The sequence below is a fragment of the Pseudophryne corroboree genome, chromosome 1, assembly GCF_028390025.1.
Source record: "Pseudophryne corroboree isolate aPseCor3 chromosome 1, aPseCor3.hap2, whole genome shotgun sequence".
Classification (NCBI taxonomy): Eukaryota; Metazoa; Chordata; class Amphibia; order Anura; family Myobatrachidae; genus Pseudophryne; species Pseudophryne corroboree.
This window is the reverse complement of record NC_086444.1, coordinates 748221093-748240079: the sequence shown is the minus strand read 5'-3', so window position 1 is coordinate 748240079 and position 18987 is coordinate 748221093. Positions and strand designations below refer to the sequence as shown.

Sequence of the window (18987 nt, the reverse complement as noted above, 5' to 3'; positions counted from 1 at the left end):
TTTTGTTCTATATTCATGATGTCCACTTTCAGTTGAGACAATGACATCTCAGCCCTCATTCTCCTGTATACAAATCCAGCCCCATTTGTAAACACAGGTGTTGGCCCTCCTTATTGAGTCTCAAAAGCTCAGTGTAATTAAAGGCTATTGTACTCCGTCTGCGGGAAAGATACTGATTTGGAGTACAATTGATCTTCAATTACTATTTCTGTGTTTACCTTATGCATGTGTAGATATGAGGCCCTCTTAACATGCAAACTATTGTTTGGGGGATCTCTGAGGTCAAAGAGACATTTGAGACCTACTGATGCCTGTCTCCAACTGTTCAGATGCATGACTAAGTAAGAACAAATAATAATAAATAAATGGACATAACTTCTTATGTCCATAACTATTCGCACGAGCAATTAATACGCTCCAAACCAACACCGGAATATTGCTAATTAAATACTCTTCCGATGGGTACCAAACACTGCTGTATGATTCCTGTTAGACCCTTCGTACGATGCAAAGAGGGACTCCTCAGCTCAGGGACATTCTATTTTAACCAAACTTTCAGAATCTATCAAAGGGACCATGATCTATAAACTACATTAATTGTGAACAGTTGTAACGAATGGGTCGCACGCTACGACTACGTAAACTCTACCGTAAATACGCATACCGCGCCTGCGAGTGCACGCTATTGCGGGTATGCGCCTCCACGGGAGAGCGCACGCATGCGCAGCACGGACCAGTGTGCGGTGCAAATATGGCAACGTGCATAGAGACATTTTTCTGACTTCGACAGTCCACCCTTTGGCAGTCAATAATAACTGCCACAAAACGTTTAAGGAGAAAAATGTAAGTCAGGGGTTAATTGATTTCCATGGTGGGGTAAGGAAGAAGAGAGGAGTAGGTGTGAAAAGGGTATGACCTAGTGAGAGAGTAGAAGCATGTGTGTATGAGTCCATGTTTGGAGGGTCATGTATCATCGTGCCGTACGTGTGGTAAATCAAGCTTCGAGGTATTGCGAAGTATACATTTGAATTCCTTCTTATCCCGTACTAAGGGTCTGTGGATGGGCTGTCAAACTCTACCGAGCTCATTTCGGCTATGGTTGTAACAAAATGGGGATGCACATTTTAGTTGATACATGAATGGGGGAGGTATGTGGTTGCTGATATCTGTGCCTGTATTCCCTGTCGACTATGTGTGTTATTACCTGAGGGTTGTAGAGATGAAGATAAAGAACACTTATGGAGAATGCAATGATATTCTATGTCAGGGAAATGTACATCTGTCGTTGAGGTTGTGTTCGGTATCTGTTGAGAGTCGTCTTCTTTGCGCTGTATTGCTCCTTAGGCATGAGCAAATAGCTTTGTCTGAGCCATCAGATTTACAAAAAATGTTGGGCTAGCGTGAGTTTAAAAGTACTAGGGAAACTGGGGATCCATGGCAAAGTTCATCAAGTGTCCATATCATAGGTTGTCAAAACTTCATCTTTGGTGCTTGTCTGTTGTCTGTATAGCGTCTCGTCAACTTCCACGTCCAAGGGGGTCTTTGCATCTTGGAGAAAAGCAGAAAAACAGGTGAAAGAAACGGACCGTATAATCGCATTTTTCATCACATTCTGGTTTCTATCATTGGGTCATAAATCAAATCCAGGTTAATTACAGTTTCCTCACTCCTCAAGCTCATCACTTTTGTACTTTGTTTGCACCTCATTAAAGCCTGCCCGCATCTAAATATCAATCCAATTGATATAACGACACCCAAGATACATAGTAGAAACTTTCCAACATCCTTTATGACTCCTTGAGCCCATTCTCCCAAACCGGAGAACCAATTTCGCGGGTTCAACCATGACACCCAACTAGTCAGCTCATTACCTACAGCAGCAAGGGTGAGATTGTGTTTTCGACGAAATTCCCACTTCAATTGGAGAATATCATCCATCTTTTGGTCTATGACCTCTACCGGATCCTCGGTGCTATTTTGTGATATACGTGCAACACTTTATGCCGTACTGTGTTGCCAATGTAACACAATATCCGCCTGTTACTGCTGTAAGATAATTAAGAACCATCCTATGCTGAACTAGTTCTGTTTTGTAAGCTTGAAGTTCTCTTCCAGTGTATCTAAACGTGTCATCATACATTTCAGTGATATTATCTAACAAATTGGCGAGTGCGGAAATGTATCTATAATTCATCACTCCTCGAGCGGTACGAGTGAAATCTAACGCTACCAGAACCTGAATCCCGGTGGATTCATGGATAAGATCAGAGGCCGGATGCTCTAACCTTTCTGACAGTTGTCTTTTAACTCGGTGCTCGTAATGAGTGTGAGTATAAGGAGCTTGGGCACCACGGTGTATGTCCTTCATTTTGTCATGTGTAACAGTCATCACTTCAGGCAATACTTTTCCAATATAACACAATCCTTCAGAGTTTGGGGCAAGCCACTTGTACGCCTTTCTCCCGCATATGAAATATGCATCATCGGGGAGAACATAAGGGACGGAGAAGGACATGACCATGTTACAAACCTTCCAGGTGAAATCTCCTGACCCTAATTCTTCCATCTGCCTAATGCACGTATCAGTTTGTATGATATGTGCACAGTATCCTGGTGATACCTCTCCAACTCTAGTAATCCTATTTCCTAAGGTATATCGATACCGGAAAGATTTTCCTCTACTGGCTATGTGGCGTACCAGCTCTGTATCTGTAGGCATTCTATCTGCTCTGTGTGAAAAGGTCATGGTAAGGTTGCTCCATGACACTTCCCAATTTCCCGGTTTTCTGGGATTGGAGATGTTAAAACATATGAGGGACCTATCCACATGGTATTGGTGGAGCTTCAAACTAGGAGGGCTGGAGATATTAAACCTCCGGTCCACCGGTCTCCCACCACTTAGCTCAAGTACCTCCCCTAACGTTAAAGGAAATGGTACTAGCCCTGATTTGCTGTGACCCTGAGGTACTTGAGAGCATACCCAACAATCTGTTTGGTTTAACACGTTACCCACTAGAGAGTGATAGTCACTCAATGGATGCCGGTCCATATGGATATTAAAACTGGATTGGCATTTCTTTGTTACAGAGCCTACAGATACAACTTTCTTTTTGAACTAACATTCCTTCACAGTTGTTTACAAATAACATGGTTGTTAGATCGTGCCCGGTACTCGCCTTTGCTTGGTGATTGGGTTGCTATTGGAAATTTACACCTCCGTCTCAGTCATCAGGACCTTTCTGGATCCTTTCTCGACCTCACTGGTACTCTCACCGAAACAGACTGCTCTGGTCAACATCATGGTTAACGGGAAAAATCCATATCACAGTCTCTTGGGGCAAGTCCATCTTACAGGAGGAGAAAAGAAGAAATTTGTAAATGGGGTATAAGAAAATCAGTTTGAGGGGGAGAGAACTCGTTACGATAATAAGTTCTCTCGTCTTGTTGTTCTTCTTGTTCTGCTGTCCTCTCAAAGGTGTTGTCTCTCAGTCTTCAAAAACGATCATTCTGGTGATGCAATATTCCTTCCTAACCGACGATCTTTCTGTAAGGAGCAAAAATCTGGCATTACCATTGGTCCAACTGAGGGGTGACATAGCATCTTTAAACCATGGAAACATGAGTGAGAAGAGAGAGAAAATAAAAAAAAACAAAAGAGATAGAGAACAATTCATGTGCATATATACATTACATAACTCGACAATAACCATCAATAAGAAAAGAGAAACAAAGCATTTTTAAACATTGTAAGAAAACATTGTTAGCATTAGAAAAACATTGTCAGACTTATTAGGCTGTCATATCTATGTGTCTACTGGTCTCCTTGAGCAGTCCCTCCCCACCAGCACCTGCATTACTCCACTGTCTGTATCTGGCCAGAAATACATTGTGGCGGAGGTCATGCTGGGGTTTGGTAGACTTCTGCAAGGACCAAGCGAATATGCAATGTTTGAATTCTTACCAATAATCGTCAGAGATGGGGATAGAGAGAGGGAGAGAAAAACATTTTTCACAAATACATTTACAACTTTTCACCTGGTCATTCCTGTGTCTTTAGTGAATGACCTCCCACTTCATTAACCGTTACTTCAGGCTTGCCTCTATTCCTAATAATCACCTTTCCTGCCTATGTGATCCTTGATTATAATGGTGTGTATTGTAATTTTGCTCATTTCTTGGTCTAGGGGGTCTAACTTTATGTGGGTTATTACAGTTGCTAGCACAATGCCCTTCTCTCCTACACTGATAACAAATCCTGGGCTTCCTCCATGTGTCCATGACCTGAGGTTTTGGTTGATTTGATGCCTCCTCAAACGCTTGGATGCTCATCACCATCAACCGCTTTCCCTGTACCTACCTGATTCCTTGGATACCATGATTATGTCGTTGTCTAGGGGGTTGGTATGCCTTCTGTGAATCTTTGATCATACAGTTAGATCTTTCCTAGGATCTGGGTAATCAGACATGATTGATCTCAATTCTGTCCGGGACCAGGGATGGCGCATTGCACTGTCCTTGACGGGAATGGTTCCCTGATCGTCAGTCTTCCCATTGGGGACTGTGATCACCCTGACAGGACTAAACTCAATTACATCACCTTGTTTTGGTCTTATAATATGAGGTACATTTGTTTGTGCGTGATATAAAACATTGTACGTACCTGTGGACACGACCTCACCTGACCCTCCGTTAGGGGGTTTGATTATTGCCTTTACCAATTTGGTCGCGTCCACCTGGATGTCTTGTAGGATGGCTTCTTTAAGAGGTGCCGACATCGTTCTGGGCTCACTTTCTTGTTGGTAGTCCTGAGGGAAGTTTAACATGGGGTGCAGCTTGCACAGGTTAATAGTTGTACATTCAACAGTATTACAATAATCATTGTTACATTTATTACACTTATTCTTATAATCTATATTACAGTTGCTAAGAGCGTTTTTATTGTTCACCCTTGTGTCTTTCTCTCCGCAATCAACCCCTCTCCTGATGCCACTGTCTCTCCTCTCAAGATAAGAGTCAGAAAAGTCAATAGACTCTTTTTGTAATTCACTTTCCTGTTGCCATAACTGTAAATATTCATAATGTTTATTTTGTCTCTTCGTTGGTTCAATGAGACTTATCCTCCTCCTTAAATTTTGTAACACTTCTGGACTAAAGCTACCTATTCTTGGGAATTTGTCCCTGTCTTGTACAGTCATTCTCTCCCATTCATCACATAAAACCTCTGTGTGACTACCGTATTTTTCACACATTACATATCGTGCCGACCCAACTGGTCGGTTCTCTGAATCAACCCGAACCGAGGTTGATCGCCCCCTACCTGAACAAATGGCCCCCATAATCTGCAGGCGTTGCTTATTCCTCCTTGGATCTTTATCTCAAGGTTTTCAGCGAACCCTTACAAACAAACCAAGATGTCCTTGGGCAGGCCGGCGGTGGTGGTTTATCAAGTACCCCACTTACTTCTCGCCCACGTTGGCCTGTGCTGCAATCACTGTAACCAGAGCTGCTGTACCCAACCCAGGGCCCCTGTGAACCTTTATTTACTGGGGCGCGTTCCCCAGCAAGTATCGGTTGTTGGATAGTTCCTGAGTGACCAGCGAACTTCCCTTCCAAAAATAAAAAATTACACAAATCACGTCAGAATGTACAAATAGCGTTTGTGACCACTTTACTCTAATGGTATTAGGTCAGATTACTAACTACTGCACACAATTACGTGCGGTCCAATCGTTCAGTACACGAGCACTACTTGTCATGTACTGAAAGATCAATGGAATCGATGTTTCCGGCCGCGATTCCTTCAGCAAGAGCTTATGGCCTATATGGGTTCTGCACCAACACCCCAGGCGTTGTGCCACTGGACTTTTATAGCGGACCTCTTTGTCTATTTTACCTGTTACCTTATGACCTCCTGGTCTGTTACCTTATGACCTCCTGGTCTGTTACCTTATGGTCCGCTATACTCTAATGCTCAAATATTATTTAACCAGGGATGCCTCCCTAGCCACCGTATATGTCACTTACACGTATGTCCCTTGACGAGTACCCGGCTTTCCTTTTGGTTCCACCTTACAGTTATATAAACTTTTGTATACAAAACACACTCACTCAACACATGTACACTTTTGTTTCTATATCTATTTCTGCGCAGAAATTTGTCTTTAGCCCAACAGTGTTACCAATTAGGAGCAGGATCTGTTAAACTAAATTTCAGATTCTCCAAAAATAGACTTGCGTTATTTTCCGCGTCGCGTTATCTACCGCTGTGCGTTACTTATCGCCTTTGCGTTACTTCACTTTATCACAACTTGAGCTACGTGGGCGTAACCGGACGCTACGTTGCGTAATGTACACTGCGTGCGTCTGCCTTTTGGATTGCGTACGCTAGTCTTTGTTAGCGACACGTGTACGCAATGCAAAGGATCCACCGTAACACAATATATTTTTATCAATGTAAATGATCCCTGATCATCTACCGCAATCCACACTGACTGCCTTGTATCTCAGACAAACCGTGTGTTGTTCTATACTTTAACTATTACCTCTACTATGAAATAACAGCAAATCTCTTTTTAGCACTTTCTATCAACTATAAAATTGGCAAACAGGAATAGTGATATACGAAAATGAAACAGAAATGCAGATATATGCGTGCGTACGCAAGACAAAAGAAAAATAAACAGTTTTAAAAGGACACAAGCGTTTTGTTCTTACTTCCGGTTACCGGGTTCCTTCAGCACTCTTTATCTAAGCGAAGCAGACGCTTATCCCGCCAGCACTATGAGACAATCTCCCACCCTTTGCTGGGGGATAATGTCTGCTGATCTACCTAGTGCAGATGTGAGAAGTATAGGACGAGTTCCCAATTGACAATACTAAATACTTTTGTCGTATAAACAACCCTTTATGAAGCTAAGAACACTGTACGCTGTTTGCTTAAGAAATACCGTATGGGTACGCTATCTGCGTAACGATCGCTAAGCCGTAGGCGAGACGCTCAAGCGTCACGTTCGCTCACGGCCCAGTGATCACAGGACACGTTATTGGTTATGTCTAGGGGAATGATTCGCTGTAGCGTAGCCTATGCTCGAGACCACGAGGAGGTCACCAGCGATGCAGACGCTCACAACACTATACCTTTATGTTAAAACCTTATACCAATGAAATACACTGAATACCTTAATGTGAGTACAGGGTGTAAGTGCAACCTTGTGTAACCTGACTAACTACAAAGCTGCTTGAGCGTCACCGACGCTCAAGTGAACACTTAACACTATAGAAAATACACAGATACTGGTTTAGGTTCCAAAGCCTATTAACTATGTATTATAACTAATATACTTGCAAAAAGGAATCACAGTACAAATGATACACTACAGTATAACATAAACCACCTAACCAGATAACTATACAGGAAACACACTACAATACAATACAGTTAAGTTTAAGGAGAAATAAGAGAAGATGAGAAGACAAGAGAGAGAGAGAGATTTGAGAGAGATTGGCTCACAATAACATTAAAAGACAATATGGTTGCAGCGAAGCTTACACATGTGAGGAACAATCGCTGCGCAGTTAATCAATGCTGAGAATCTTTGTTTAGAAAGTACTTGAGCTTACCCATGCTGCCTGTCCCTATATACACAACACCCAGCTACACAATCGTCCCTACAATGCCGCATGGGGCAGAAGCTAGACTCCATTTTATTCCAAAATGTCCAAGCCTCAAAACAATGCATATGTTCTGATTTTACAATTCCAAACAATCTAAATCACCTTTCACAATTTCAAGCAAACACAGTATCTCTATAACCAGAGCATATGAGTTATCACAAGACCAGACCACCAGGTACTCACAAGTATCAGCCTGCCATTGCTACCAGCACATATTCAAAAGTACTGCATGGTGGTATTTATGATTAACAAGATCCCAGCTACCATCACAGATTCCACAGGGCACCAACACTAACACCCAACAATCATCACAGCCAAGTTACAATATCCTATTTAAACCAGAAAGCAATATGTCTATATTTCCTTCTATAGCCATGTGATTCTATACTTAGCCTTTGGGAAGGAATTCTGTCCTGGGGATGTAGCCGCCATGCTGCTTGATGCTAGCTTAGTTCTGAGTGTCAGTCAGCCCTGTGATCTCCAGTGGGTATATCATACCTGCATTCCAGCTGTGGGGGTGTGTCAACCACAGGAAGTGTGTGTCCCTCCCAGCATGTGAGCCAGCTGCATCAGTGGCCTTGGTTATGTAACACAATGGGTGATGACCAACACATTCCTGTCTAGTGAGAAGCTATTGTTTGGCGAATACAAAACAGAATCCTGTCTGGGTTTTGTTCTATATTCATGATGTCCACTTTCAGTTGAGACAATGACATCTCAGCCCTCATTCTCCTGTATACAAATCCAGCCCCATTTGTAAACACAGGTGTTGGCCCTCCTTATTGAGTCTCAAAAGCTCAGTGTAATTAAAGGCTATTGTACTCCGTCTGCGGGAAAGATACTGATTTGGAGTACAATTGATCTTCAATTACTATTTCTGTGTTTACCTTATGCATGTGTAGATATGAGGCCCTCTTAACATGCAAACTATTGTTTGGGGGATCTCTGAGGTCAAAGAGACATTTGAGACCTACTGATGCCTGTCTCCAACTGTTCAGATGCATGACTAAGTAAGAACAAATAATAATAAATAAATGGACATAACTTCTTATGTCCATAACTATTCGCACGAGCAATTAATACGCTCCAAACCAACACCGGAATATTGCTAATTAAATACTCTTCCGATGGGTACCAAACACTGCTGTATGATTCCTGTTAGACCCTTCGTACGATGCAAAGAGGGACTCCTCAGCTCAGGGACATTCTATTTTAACCAAACTTTCAGAATCTATCAAAGGGACCATGATCTATAAACTACATTAATTGTGAACAGTTGTAACGAATGGGTCGCACGCTACGACTACGTAAACTCTACCGTAAATACGCATACCGCGCCTGCGAGTGCACGCTATTGCGGGTATGCGCCTCCACGGGAGAGCGCACGCATGCGCAGCACGGACCAGTGTGCGGTGCAAATATGGCAACGTGCATAGAGACATTTTTCTGACTTCGACAGGGTCAATTCTATTCAGCGACAGTTGAATAACGCCGGGAGTTAGCTCCCGTCACTATTCAATTCAGCTAAAGTTAAGTTGGCGGATGCCCGTTCTCGCTGACTTAACAGGTTGTTTTGTCGGGAGAACAGGCATTCTCCGACTTAACTACCCGCGGCGATGCTGATTCCCGACAGAATCAGCCTTGCACCGGCCGCGCGGCAGCCCTTTTGTCAGATTTCTTCTCTCACCCCCCCGGGGGTGGGAAAAGAATTCCTGACAATTGAGGGTAACTAGTCGCTGTACTGAATAGCATCGGGAGCAAATTCCTGGCGCTATTCAACTGTTGCTGAATTGAATCGACCCCATAGAGGCATGCAGCTCTGGATATTTGGCGAATATACACATTTAATTTAATGGTCGCATCTACAGCCAACTTGCATGTAACTCTGAATCTAGCCTATTGTGTCCAAATACAAAAAGCTAGATTTTATTTTGTGGGACAAAAGATTTAACACATACTGCATTCAAGGTGTGAACAGAGCACATTTCTGAAGGTGTTCCTTGGTTACTGCAGAGCTTCAAAGCCCTTTTCTCTCCATAAAAGGACTGCTATGTTACTAGTAATCAAGAGTTATTATAAAGCTTTTTGTGCCATCCGGGTTCTAGCCATTATCGAAAAAAACAAAGAATTGTATAAAAAAATGTTCAAACACGCAGAACTGACACATGCAGAGAGTCCTGGCGTCATCTTAGTCTTTTGAGAAACATTGTTAGAAATGAGATCTGTATGAGTAATTGGTGGACAAAGATTAGCTTTTTGAATAAAAAATGCATTGTATTTGTATCTGCATTTTAGCCATTTTTAATTGACTCTCACTATTTAATGGGGCCCATACATCAGCAATTCCCCATTCTGCCGATGTAAGGGTCAGGGATTCCGACCCAAAAATTATCAGGATTGGCGAGTCAAGGATTTCCATTATTCCCTGATGGATTGGTGATAATCAATGTCTGCCAATCAGCGGTTTTGATTGGCAGATTGATGTCAGGGAATATTGGTGCTAATGTATGGATCACATTATATTGTATGTTTTGGCATTATTTAATAACGTGAGTGGCAGATGGCTCTGTTTACATCCATGTTTATTGGCTGAGTAGCTTTACACAGGTACATTTGTAATGTAGCTATGAAACTATAAATAAATTATATTTTTGTAAGATATTTTTAGTGTTTTCTTTCTCCATAAATGGTTTGCAAAACTATGTCCATCTAACCTGTGGCATGGCTGGGTTTGAGTTATGCAGCTCAATCATTGCAAGAGGAGGAATGCGAGAGTCTGGAATTGTCCTGTTTTCTTTCTTCAACAGTTTTGAACTGCGAACTACAGAGACAATAAGGGAAACAATTAACAGCAGCAAATCAACTGTAACAATAGTGACGTTTATGCACTGATGTTGACAAATTGCATTGTAAGAATAATGTCTACTCATTCACTTATTCCTGTAGTGTATGTATTTTGTAGTTATTAATAAAGTTAAAATATAGACAAAGGTATAGAAGACTGGAAACTAAAAACCGAGACAGTGGTTGAAGCAGCTCTATAATGAAAATATCTTCTTTTATTAACTACTACAGGACAAAGCACTGGCATATCTTGTACAAACAGGTCATGGGCCCAGGACAATAGTAGAATTCAGGAGCTTGAGAAAAATGTCTGTTTATAGCAATTCAATAACTAACACTGGAACTACTTCCAGATGATATGATCAAGAAGCATCAAAACACTATCCTTTAGCACATACAGTATAAGGATCTGTGGTGAATTTCCCATCAGATGCATGTGTGGGGGTGCCACCTTCTGGGGCTGGCACAGCAGGCCATACCCCCAGAACAAGGTAAATGTGGGGTGGCAGTGCTGTAATACTCATCAGGAGCCACCTCCACTGGGGGTGGATGAGGTCCTCTCTTCAGTATGTAATATGATCTCCCCTGTTTGCAAGATCTCACCACCTCTGAGAGCAAGGGACGGTTTGCAAACTGCTTGCCACTTTACAAGTGTATTCAAACCCTGTTCAGGACACTTGCATAGTGGCAAGTAGTTTGTAGAATGCTCCTTGCTCCCAGTATAAATGAGTTGGAGATCTTGCAGAGAGAGTACAGAAAGAGCAGCCAGCATGTTAAGAGTATCCTATTAGCCACAGTAAATTACAGCGGCTAATTACCTCGCCCGGGGCTATCCAATTAGCCCTGATGCTGACACTTATCTGGGCTTTTGTGGCACTTGCCTCAGGCAGGCAAAACCAAATTTACAGTAAGAAGCCTTTTTTCCCACAATCGCAGCGGCAAAAACACGACTTTTTCACGCGAAAAAAGTTTTGGATGGAAAGAATAGAGGGTAATTGGATAGCCCATAAAAAAATCAGCATTAGAAAAAAAAACAGCTAATTGGATACCTCCATAAGTATTATGGATGTAATGGGCAGTGGTGGACAGGGGGAGCCTGTCACCACAATCACTTCCGCCAACTCCCCAGCTGCAGTGTATCACTACTATATAATATATATATATATATATATATAATGTGTAAAGGATGCCATCTGGTGCAGGCACCCACAAAATCTATAGTGGGGAGCTCCACAACAAAATACACCCCTAAACAGATTTTGCCCCCTTTAGGGCTGTTTCCAGAAATTTCCTGGGCTGGTTTTCGAACCCAATCCACCGCTGAAAATAAAGTTACAGATACAATTGTGGGAAAAAAAAAAAAAAAAAGATGCAAGGAGAGCGCATCAGGCCATACGAGGAGGGATCCAATCCCCCCTCAACAGACCCTACCCTCATAATGGCTAATTCTATAAATTTACTGGCCTTGCTTTCCATCCCAATCTGCAAATGGGCGTATGTTCATTTTTGCATCAAGCTCGTTAAATGTAATGGAAGGTTAGTGGGACTGCTACAGTATATATGCCTAATTTTTTCATCATTTGTCAAATGTGCACATTTGAATATTACTAAAGATTGCTACTTAATACATAAAGGCAGTGGAGGGGCAGGTACATTTTACCTGGGCCTGTGCCTGTTGGAGGGTCTTGAGACCCGCCCCCCCCCGCCCCTTTACTCTTGTAGAGAGCTCCTGCACAGCACTTGGTTGCGGGGAGCGAGAGGAGTGACTGCCTCTGCAGTAGCCTCTCTCCCCAGCCCAGCACACACACTTCTATATTCTAATTTACTAAGGAGGGGGGTGGCCACACCTTCCTGCATTAGCCACGCCCTCTCCCATTACCTGGGCCCAGCACAGCTGTCGGCGCCCACCTATAACTTCACACATTATTTTTTGTACAAAACATAAAGAAAAATCAAAAGTGACATATTCTGCAATGAACATGGAAATTCATACATCACTGAAAGAATCGATTTTCAGTTATGAAAATTACTAATTAAATGAAAAAATATACTAAGAAATAAAATCATATTTCTACAGCACATACAATTGGTCACAGGTGAATTACATGTTAAATCTAAACATTGTAGAAGACAGAAAGATTAAACGTTGTACCATTGTAATGACTACCACCATCCGTGCCCTTTAGCTCTGGCAGATGACCGTAGCTGAGCTCTGGCAGTCTCGTGTCAGCCCTTAAAAATTCCCATTTTTTCTTGTTTAGTTGAAGAGCGCTCTTCTCGTTACCAACCTGCTTTCAAATACATTATTCAGTTTCTGACCGAATTAAGGACCAACAAAACATTGTTCACAAGAGAATCAGTTTACAAGTGCTACATTTCCTTGAATCCTGTTTGACTCCACACACTTAGGGTAGTATCCTATTAGCCATTGGTAATTGGTTGCATGAGAAAAAAAGTAATTTTATCATGTTGTTTACCCAATGGTTCAGGCTATCCAAATATAGGCTTTTTTTTCATGTGACCAACTACCTGTTTTCGCATGGAAACACATGGGATCTGCAAAAAGTTGCGGACCAATGTGTTTCTAAGGCAGTGATTGCAGACAAAATGGTTACTTATAGAGGATTTGGTTTCACCTGCCTGATGACACAAAATCCCTGAAACGTGCTGGCTATCTTATTAGCCCCGGCCAAGTCAATTAGCTGTGGTGAATTACCACGGCTAAATGGATACCGCCCTTAAGTTGTTGCAGATGTTTTCTATAGTGATTTTCTGCTAGCATGTGTGCACTGTTGTAAGGCGTTGGGTATGCATGACCAGCGGCCGGGGTCCCGGTGGTCAGCATACCAACGAAGCCCCTTGTGGGCTTGCTGCGATCGCCACAGATTATATTCCCAGTCTATGGGTGTCGTGGAGACCCAAGAGTGGGAATACCCCTCGGCCCACTGCCGGCATTCTGACGGCCAGGATCCTGGCATCGGTATGCTGACCGTCGGGATCCTGGCGGCCAGGATCGTAACTATACTCCGTTGTAAGCTAAAACTCTTATCAATGTGGTGGGTATTGGAGAAAAGTAAAATGTGATAAAACACACACACACGCACGCACGCACGCACGCACGCACGCACGCACGCACGCACGCACACACACACACACACACACACACACACCGGGTTTAACATCTGATGTATAACTTGTGCTGTCTAAAGCATTTAAATTGGAGATGAGTGGGTTCTCAGAGAACCGAACCCCCCCCCCCCTCCCCCCCTCCTCCCCCCCGAACTTCACGATCTGAGCCAGGATCCGAGCCCGACTTGGGACTTCCCGCCAGACTCAGCTCCCAGAATGAGGCAAAACTTAATTATCATCCCGCTGTCAGATTCTTGCAGGTTTGGGATTCCATATAAACAGCTGCATGGCGCCGCCATTTTCACTCCGGAATTGGAGAGTTAGGGAGACAGACCTCTGTCTCTCTGTGGGTGGTGGCGTCAGGTGGGGTCAGTGTGTGCTCTGTAGGGGTGCTGTCCAGTCACTGTGGTGTTCCTGTGATGTTAGGGGTGCTGTCTTGGCTGTCACTGGTGTTTCATGTGCTGTTAGGGGTGCTGCAGCTGTACATTGGTGTTGCTGTCCTGGCTGTCACTGTGCTGTCCAGGGGCACTGTCCTCCTGTATGCTGTGAAAATACAGGGGTGCTGGCCCTGTCATGTATGCTGTAAAAATTCAGGGGTGCTGTGAAAATAAATATACACTGGCCCTGTCTTCTATGCTGAAAAAATTCAGGGGTGTAGTGAAAATAAATGTACACTGGCCCTGTCTTGTATGCTGTAAAAATTCAGGGGTGTTGTTGTTAAAATAAAAGTACACTGGCCCTGTCCTGTACGCTGTAAAAATACAGGTGTGCTGTTGTTAAAATAAAAGTACACTGGCTCTGTCCTGTATGCTGTAAAAATACAGGGGTGCTGTGAATATAAAGGGGTGCTGGTCCTGTCTTTTATCCTGTAAAATTACATGAGTATTGTGAAAATTCAGGGGTACTGGCACTGTCCTGTATGCTGTAAAAATACAGGGGTGCTGTGAAAATAAATGTACACTGGCCCTGTCCTGTATGCTGTAAAAATACAGGGGTGCTGTGAAAATTAATGTACACTGGCCCTGTCTTGTATGCTGTAAAAATTCAGGGTTGCTGTGAAAATAAAAGGGCAATGTTCTGTGTGCTGTAATAATAAAAGGGGTGCTGTCCTATGAAATGGAGAACAAAAATTTGGTGGAAAAAATAGTGAAAGATCATGAACCACTTCCAGTTCCTATTACTAGTGGTGAAGCTGCTGCTGCCACCAGTCATGACATTAACGATGCCATTACATCAACGTTGTCTGCTAACGCCAATGCCCAATGTCATAGAGGGCATGTAAAATTCAAGAACCATAAATTAAGAACCAAAAAAAATGACATGAAGTGGCAAGGAAAGGCTAAGGCCTTGGCCTATGTTCATGACTGGTGGTTCAGCTTCTCATGAAGATGGAAGCCCTCCTCCCTCTCAAAAAATAAAAAAAATAAAGCTTGTTAAAAGCACAGGAAAAAACAACTCTGCATTCAGAGATATCACAAATCCCCAAGGAGAGTCCAAGTGTGTCCACGTTTGCGATGTCTAGGCCTGACCTTCACAACACTGTATGGGAAGAGGAGGCTCCTACCACCATTTGCACGCCCTCTGCAAGTGCTGGGAGGAGCACCGCCAGCCCAGTTGCTGATACTAAGATTGAGGATATCACTGTAGATGAGGATCACCAGGATGAGGAGGATATTGGTGTAGCTGGCGCTGAGGTGGAAGTTGACAATGAGGATTCTGATGGTGATGTAGTTTGTTTGAATAAGGCACCAGTGGAGACAGTTGTTGTCCATGGGATGAAAAAGTCCATTGTCATGCCTCAGCAAAATACCAAAAAAGCCACCTCTTCAGTGTGGAATTATTTCTCCACAAATCTGGACAACATGTTTCAATTCATCTGTTGCCTTTGTTAATCCATAATAAGTAGGGGTAAGGACGTTAACCACCTAGGAACATCCTCCCTTATACGTCACCTGCAGCGCATTCATCATAAGTCATTGTCAAGTTCAGAAACTTTGGGTAATAGCCTAAGCAGTCCACTGACACCTAAATTATGTGGTTTGTTTGAATATTATTTCTCTGTGAGGATGAGGATGTAAACACTGAAGGGAGGGGATCTGAGGATGAGGACGACATCTTGCCTCACTAGAGCCAGTTTGTGCAAGGAAAGATTACTTGCTTCTTTTTTAGTGGGGGCCCAAATAAACCAATCATTTCAGCCACAGTCGTGTGGCAGACCCTGTCGCTGAAATGATTGGTTTGTTAAAGTTTGCATGTCCTGTTTATACAATAAAAGAGTGGGGGGGCCCAAGGACAATTCCATCTTGCACATCTTTTCTTTGCCACATCATTCCAGGGGTGCTGCCGTATAATTCCAGGGGTGCTGCTGTACTTGATCCTAGGTTTAAATGAAAGCCTAGAGCAGAATATGAAACAGGCTTCAATATCACAAACAGATTTGTGAAAACATATAGTCGTGTTTTCCAATGAGACCACATTTGTGGCTAAAGTCAGTCAGACTCAGAAGAGACAGAATCATAATACAGTGCAACTGCCAGAGAGGTAAAAGAGAGATTTTCTGCCGAAGCATTAGAGAGAGGTTCTTCTCAATTAATTCATGTTAGGGACTCACTCAAATGTATGGCTCCAATTAGTCAACCTTAATTTTGATTTATTATTAATGTTCAACATTTTGAGATTATTTATTTACCAGATGCGCATTTGTTGTACAGGGTTCTTTTCCTAAGGGCTGCGTAGGGTTATCGCAAGACCTTGTGGTGTTAGAAGATCCTCTGATGAAACTGCCATTGCATATCGGCAGAGAAACATGTAAGGAAGGAGAAATAGGCATTTTGGACTTGCACTGAACTTACTCTCAGCGGGTCACCGAGTGTTTTGGAGTTCATTCTTCCCAACCATCATGCCGGCGAACTAAGGAACGGCAGTTACACTAAATTACCTAACCAAGAGGTCTGCAAATAAACTCCTCTCCTGGCTGGAAGTAATACGATGAATTCCTATACATGACAAGTGCAGCGGCATTCTGCAGAGACGGGTTGAGCATAATGCTGTGATTTCTAGTGCTTACAGCATCCTCCCTGCCCTGCCTCTTAGAGACATTATCTGACCGCAATCAGGGATTTGGAATCATACTACACTGTGTCTCCTCATCACATATAGTCCTTCTGTGCTATTACCTGTGAAAGAGTTATACAGTAAGGTGGGCAATGCTCATTGATTCTAGCACCAGGGATTCAACTTGTCAATAACAGGTGTACCCTAAAGGAGACGTGAACGGTATACAGTTTGTTGCAAGCATTTAACAATTAGCCCTTTTATGCACATCAAAAGGATTGGATCCAGCCGAATTAAGGAATTTATAAACAAATGGTGATTATAACCACTCCTTATTCATTATAGGAGCTATAGTTTTTATTGCCATTACAAAGTATTATTGTATGTAATTTTTTACTGTGCGTGTGTGTATTTTAAACTGTGTAATTTTTATGGAAATGTATTGATATAATAAATTGCTAATGCGCTCTCTTGATAAATTGATCTATTGAGCTTATTTATTATATTTTTTTCTTGTATACTATTGGCAGGACAGTACTGCTAAATTGGGAGCGGCATTACAATTATAATTATATAAATATTGGTTAAGCTTGGTGGCTTGGAAGCACTGGGATTTCGTTGTTGTATTTGTTGTTTATTAAAATGTGCATGTCCTGTTTACTGTTTAGACAACATAAGGGTGGGTGGGAGGGCCCAAGGACAATTCCACCTTTCTCCTCTTTTTTTTTTCTTTGCATTATGTGCTCTTTGGGGCCTAAGTTTTAAAACTGCCCTCCTGTCTGCCACTGCAGCGCCACTCCTAGATGGACCAGGTGTTTGTGCCGCTTAGCTTAGTCATCCAGCTACCTCGGTGCAACCTTTAGGCCTAAAAACAATATTGTGAGGTGTTCAGAATAGACTGGAAATGAGTGGAAATTAACGTTATTGAAGTTAATAATACCGTAGGATCAAAAATACCCCCAAATTCTGTGAGTTTAGCAGTTTTTATGTTTAAAATAAAATCCAGATCCAAAATCAAAACCAAAACCCGAAAGGGTGGTTTTGGCAAAACCAATCCAGATCCAAAACACAAACAGAGATCCAGATCCAAAGCCAAAAACACAAAACCCGAAAAGTGTCCGCCGCACATCTCTAATTTAGATACAGTATTCAACTTTTTTGCCCATATATTCTATCTTCAAAAGATTTATTAATTATAATTGGATGATAAATAAAATCCCTTAGGAGCTGCTATTCTCATGTAGACGATGCATGTACTCACCACTGTTGTAAGGTTTGGATTATACTGATTTCTTGGCGAAGGTTTTCCTCCATTTTTCTTATAAGAGCTTACAAATAGTTTGCCTTTTTCTTCTCCCCTTTTTAAAAAACAAACAAAAGCAATTAAATAACTGAATAAAAATCTAATACAAACGAAAGATTTGCGGATTCGGATTTACTTGGTTATTTTTGCCAAACTAACACAGGTTCGAATTTATCTTATTGGATATCCAAGACATACGAGAGCCGATATCCAATAAGATGCCATTTTTGAGATCCGAGTAAATCCAAGTAAATCTGAACCTGCACATCTCTAATATAAACTATCCCAATACTGTAACTTGAATATGATCTTTTTTTTTCTATATTGTGCATTAGAGCAGTGGTTCTCAATCTCAGTCCTCAATAACCCCCAACAGTTCATGTTTTCCAGGTCACCTAGCTGGTGCACAGGTGTATTCATTACTCACTGACACATTTTAAGCAAATTATTTCACTTGCAATCCTGTGAGGAGACCTGGAAAACATGAACTGTTGGGGGTACTTGAGGACCGCGGTGGAGAACCACTGCATTAGAGTATAATTTGGTAGACATACTGACAAATCCATTGGCCGGGAAGTAATGAAGTCTGAGTTCAGCAGCCATGTGGGATGCCAGCTGAATTCGGATGTTTTTTTAAAAGGCCAATCATTAACAAGACATGGCTTAGCATTGTAAATGTTTGCCCCTTTAAAAAAGTGTCCAAATTCGTCTGACATCCTGCATGGCCACTGAACTCGGGCTTCATTTTATCCCGCCCCTCATCTGAGTTCCAGTGTTGCTTAAAATATTGCACCATTAGGATGCATATTTAAAGCTAGATCCAATGTAAATGCAAACCTGGGTTTCTGGAAAGGTCATGGCCAAATCTACATTATTGTAGGCCATCTTGTATATGTTTCATCTTTAAGGTGGGTTAGACTAGGATTAGTATCTGTTTGTTTTCATTCTTCCAGTCCTGGTCATGCATTATACCATATTTTAGA

At 42.2% G+C, this 18987-nt stretch overlaps 1 protein-coding gene across 2 annotated transcripts in view; it reads right to left on the bottom strand.

The window, feature by feature from the left end:
• The window catches only part of CDKL2 (cyclin dependent kinase like 2), a 178723-nt gene that overhangs the window by 17815 nt on the left and 141921 nt on the right, over positions 1-18987 (bottom strand). For both annotated transcript variants that reach the window (XM_063916747.1, XM_063916739.1), the window contains exons 10-12: positions 17963-18059; positions 12671-12806; positions 10389-10495 (exon numbers count right to left, since the gene is read on the bottom strand). In XM_063916747.1, the coding sequence (XP_063772817.1) occupies positions 10389-10495; positions 12671-12806; positions 17963-18059 (340 nt within the window). The remainder of the gene's footprint in view (positions 1-10388; positions 10496-12670; positions 12807-17962; positions 18060-18987) is intronic.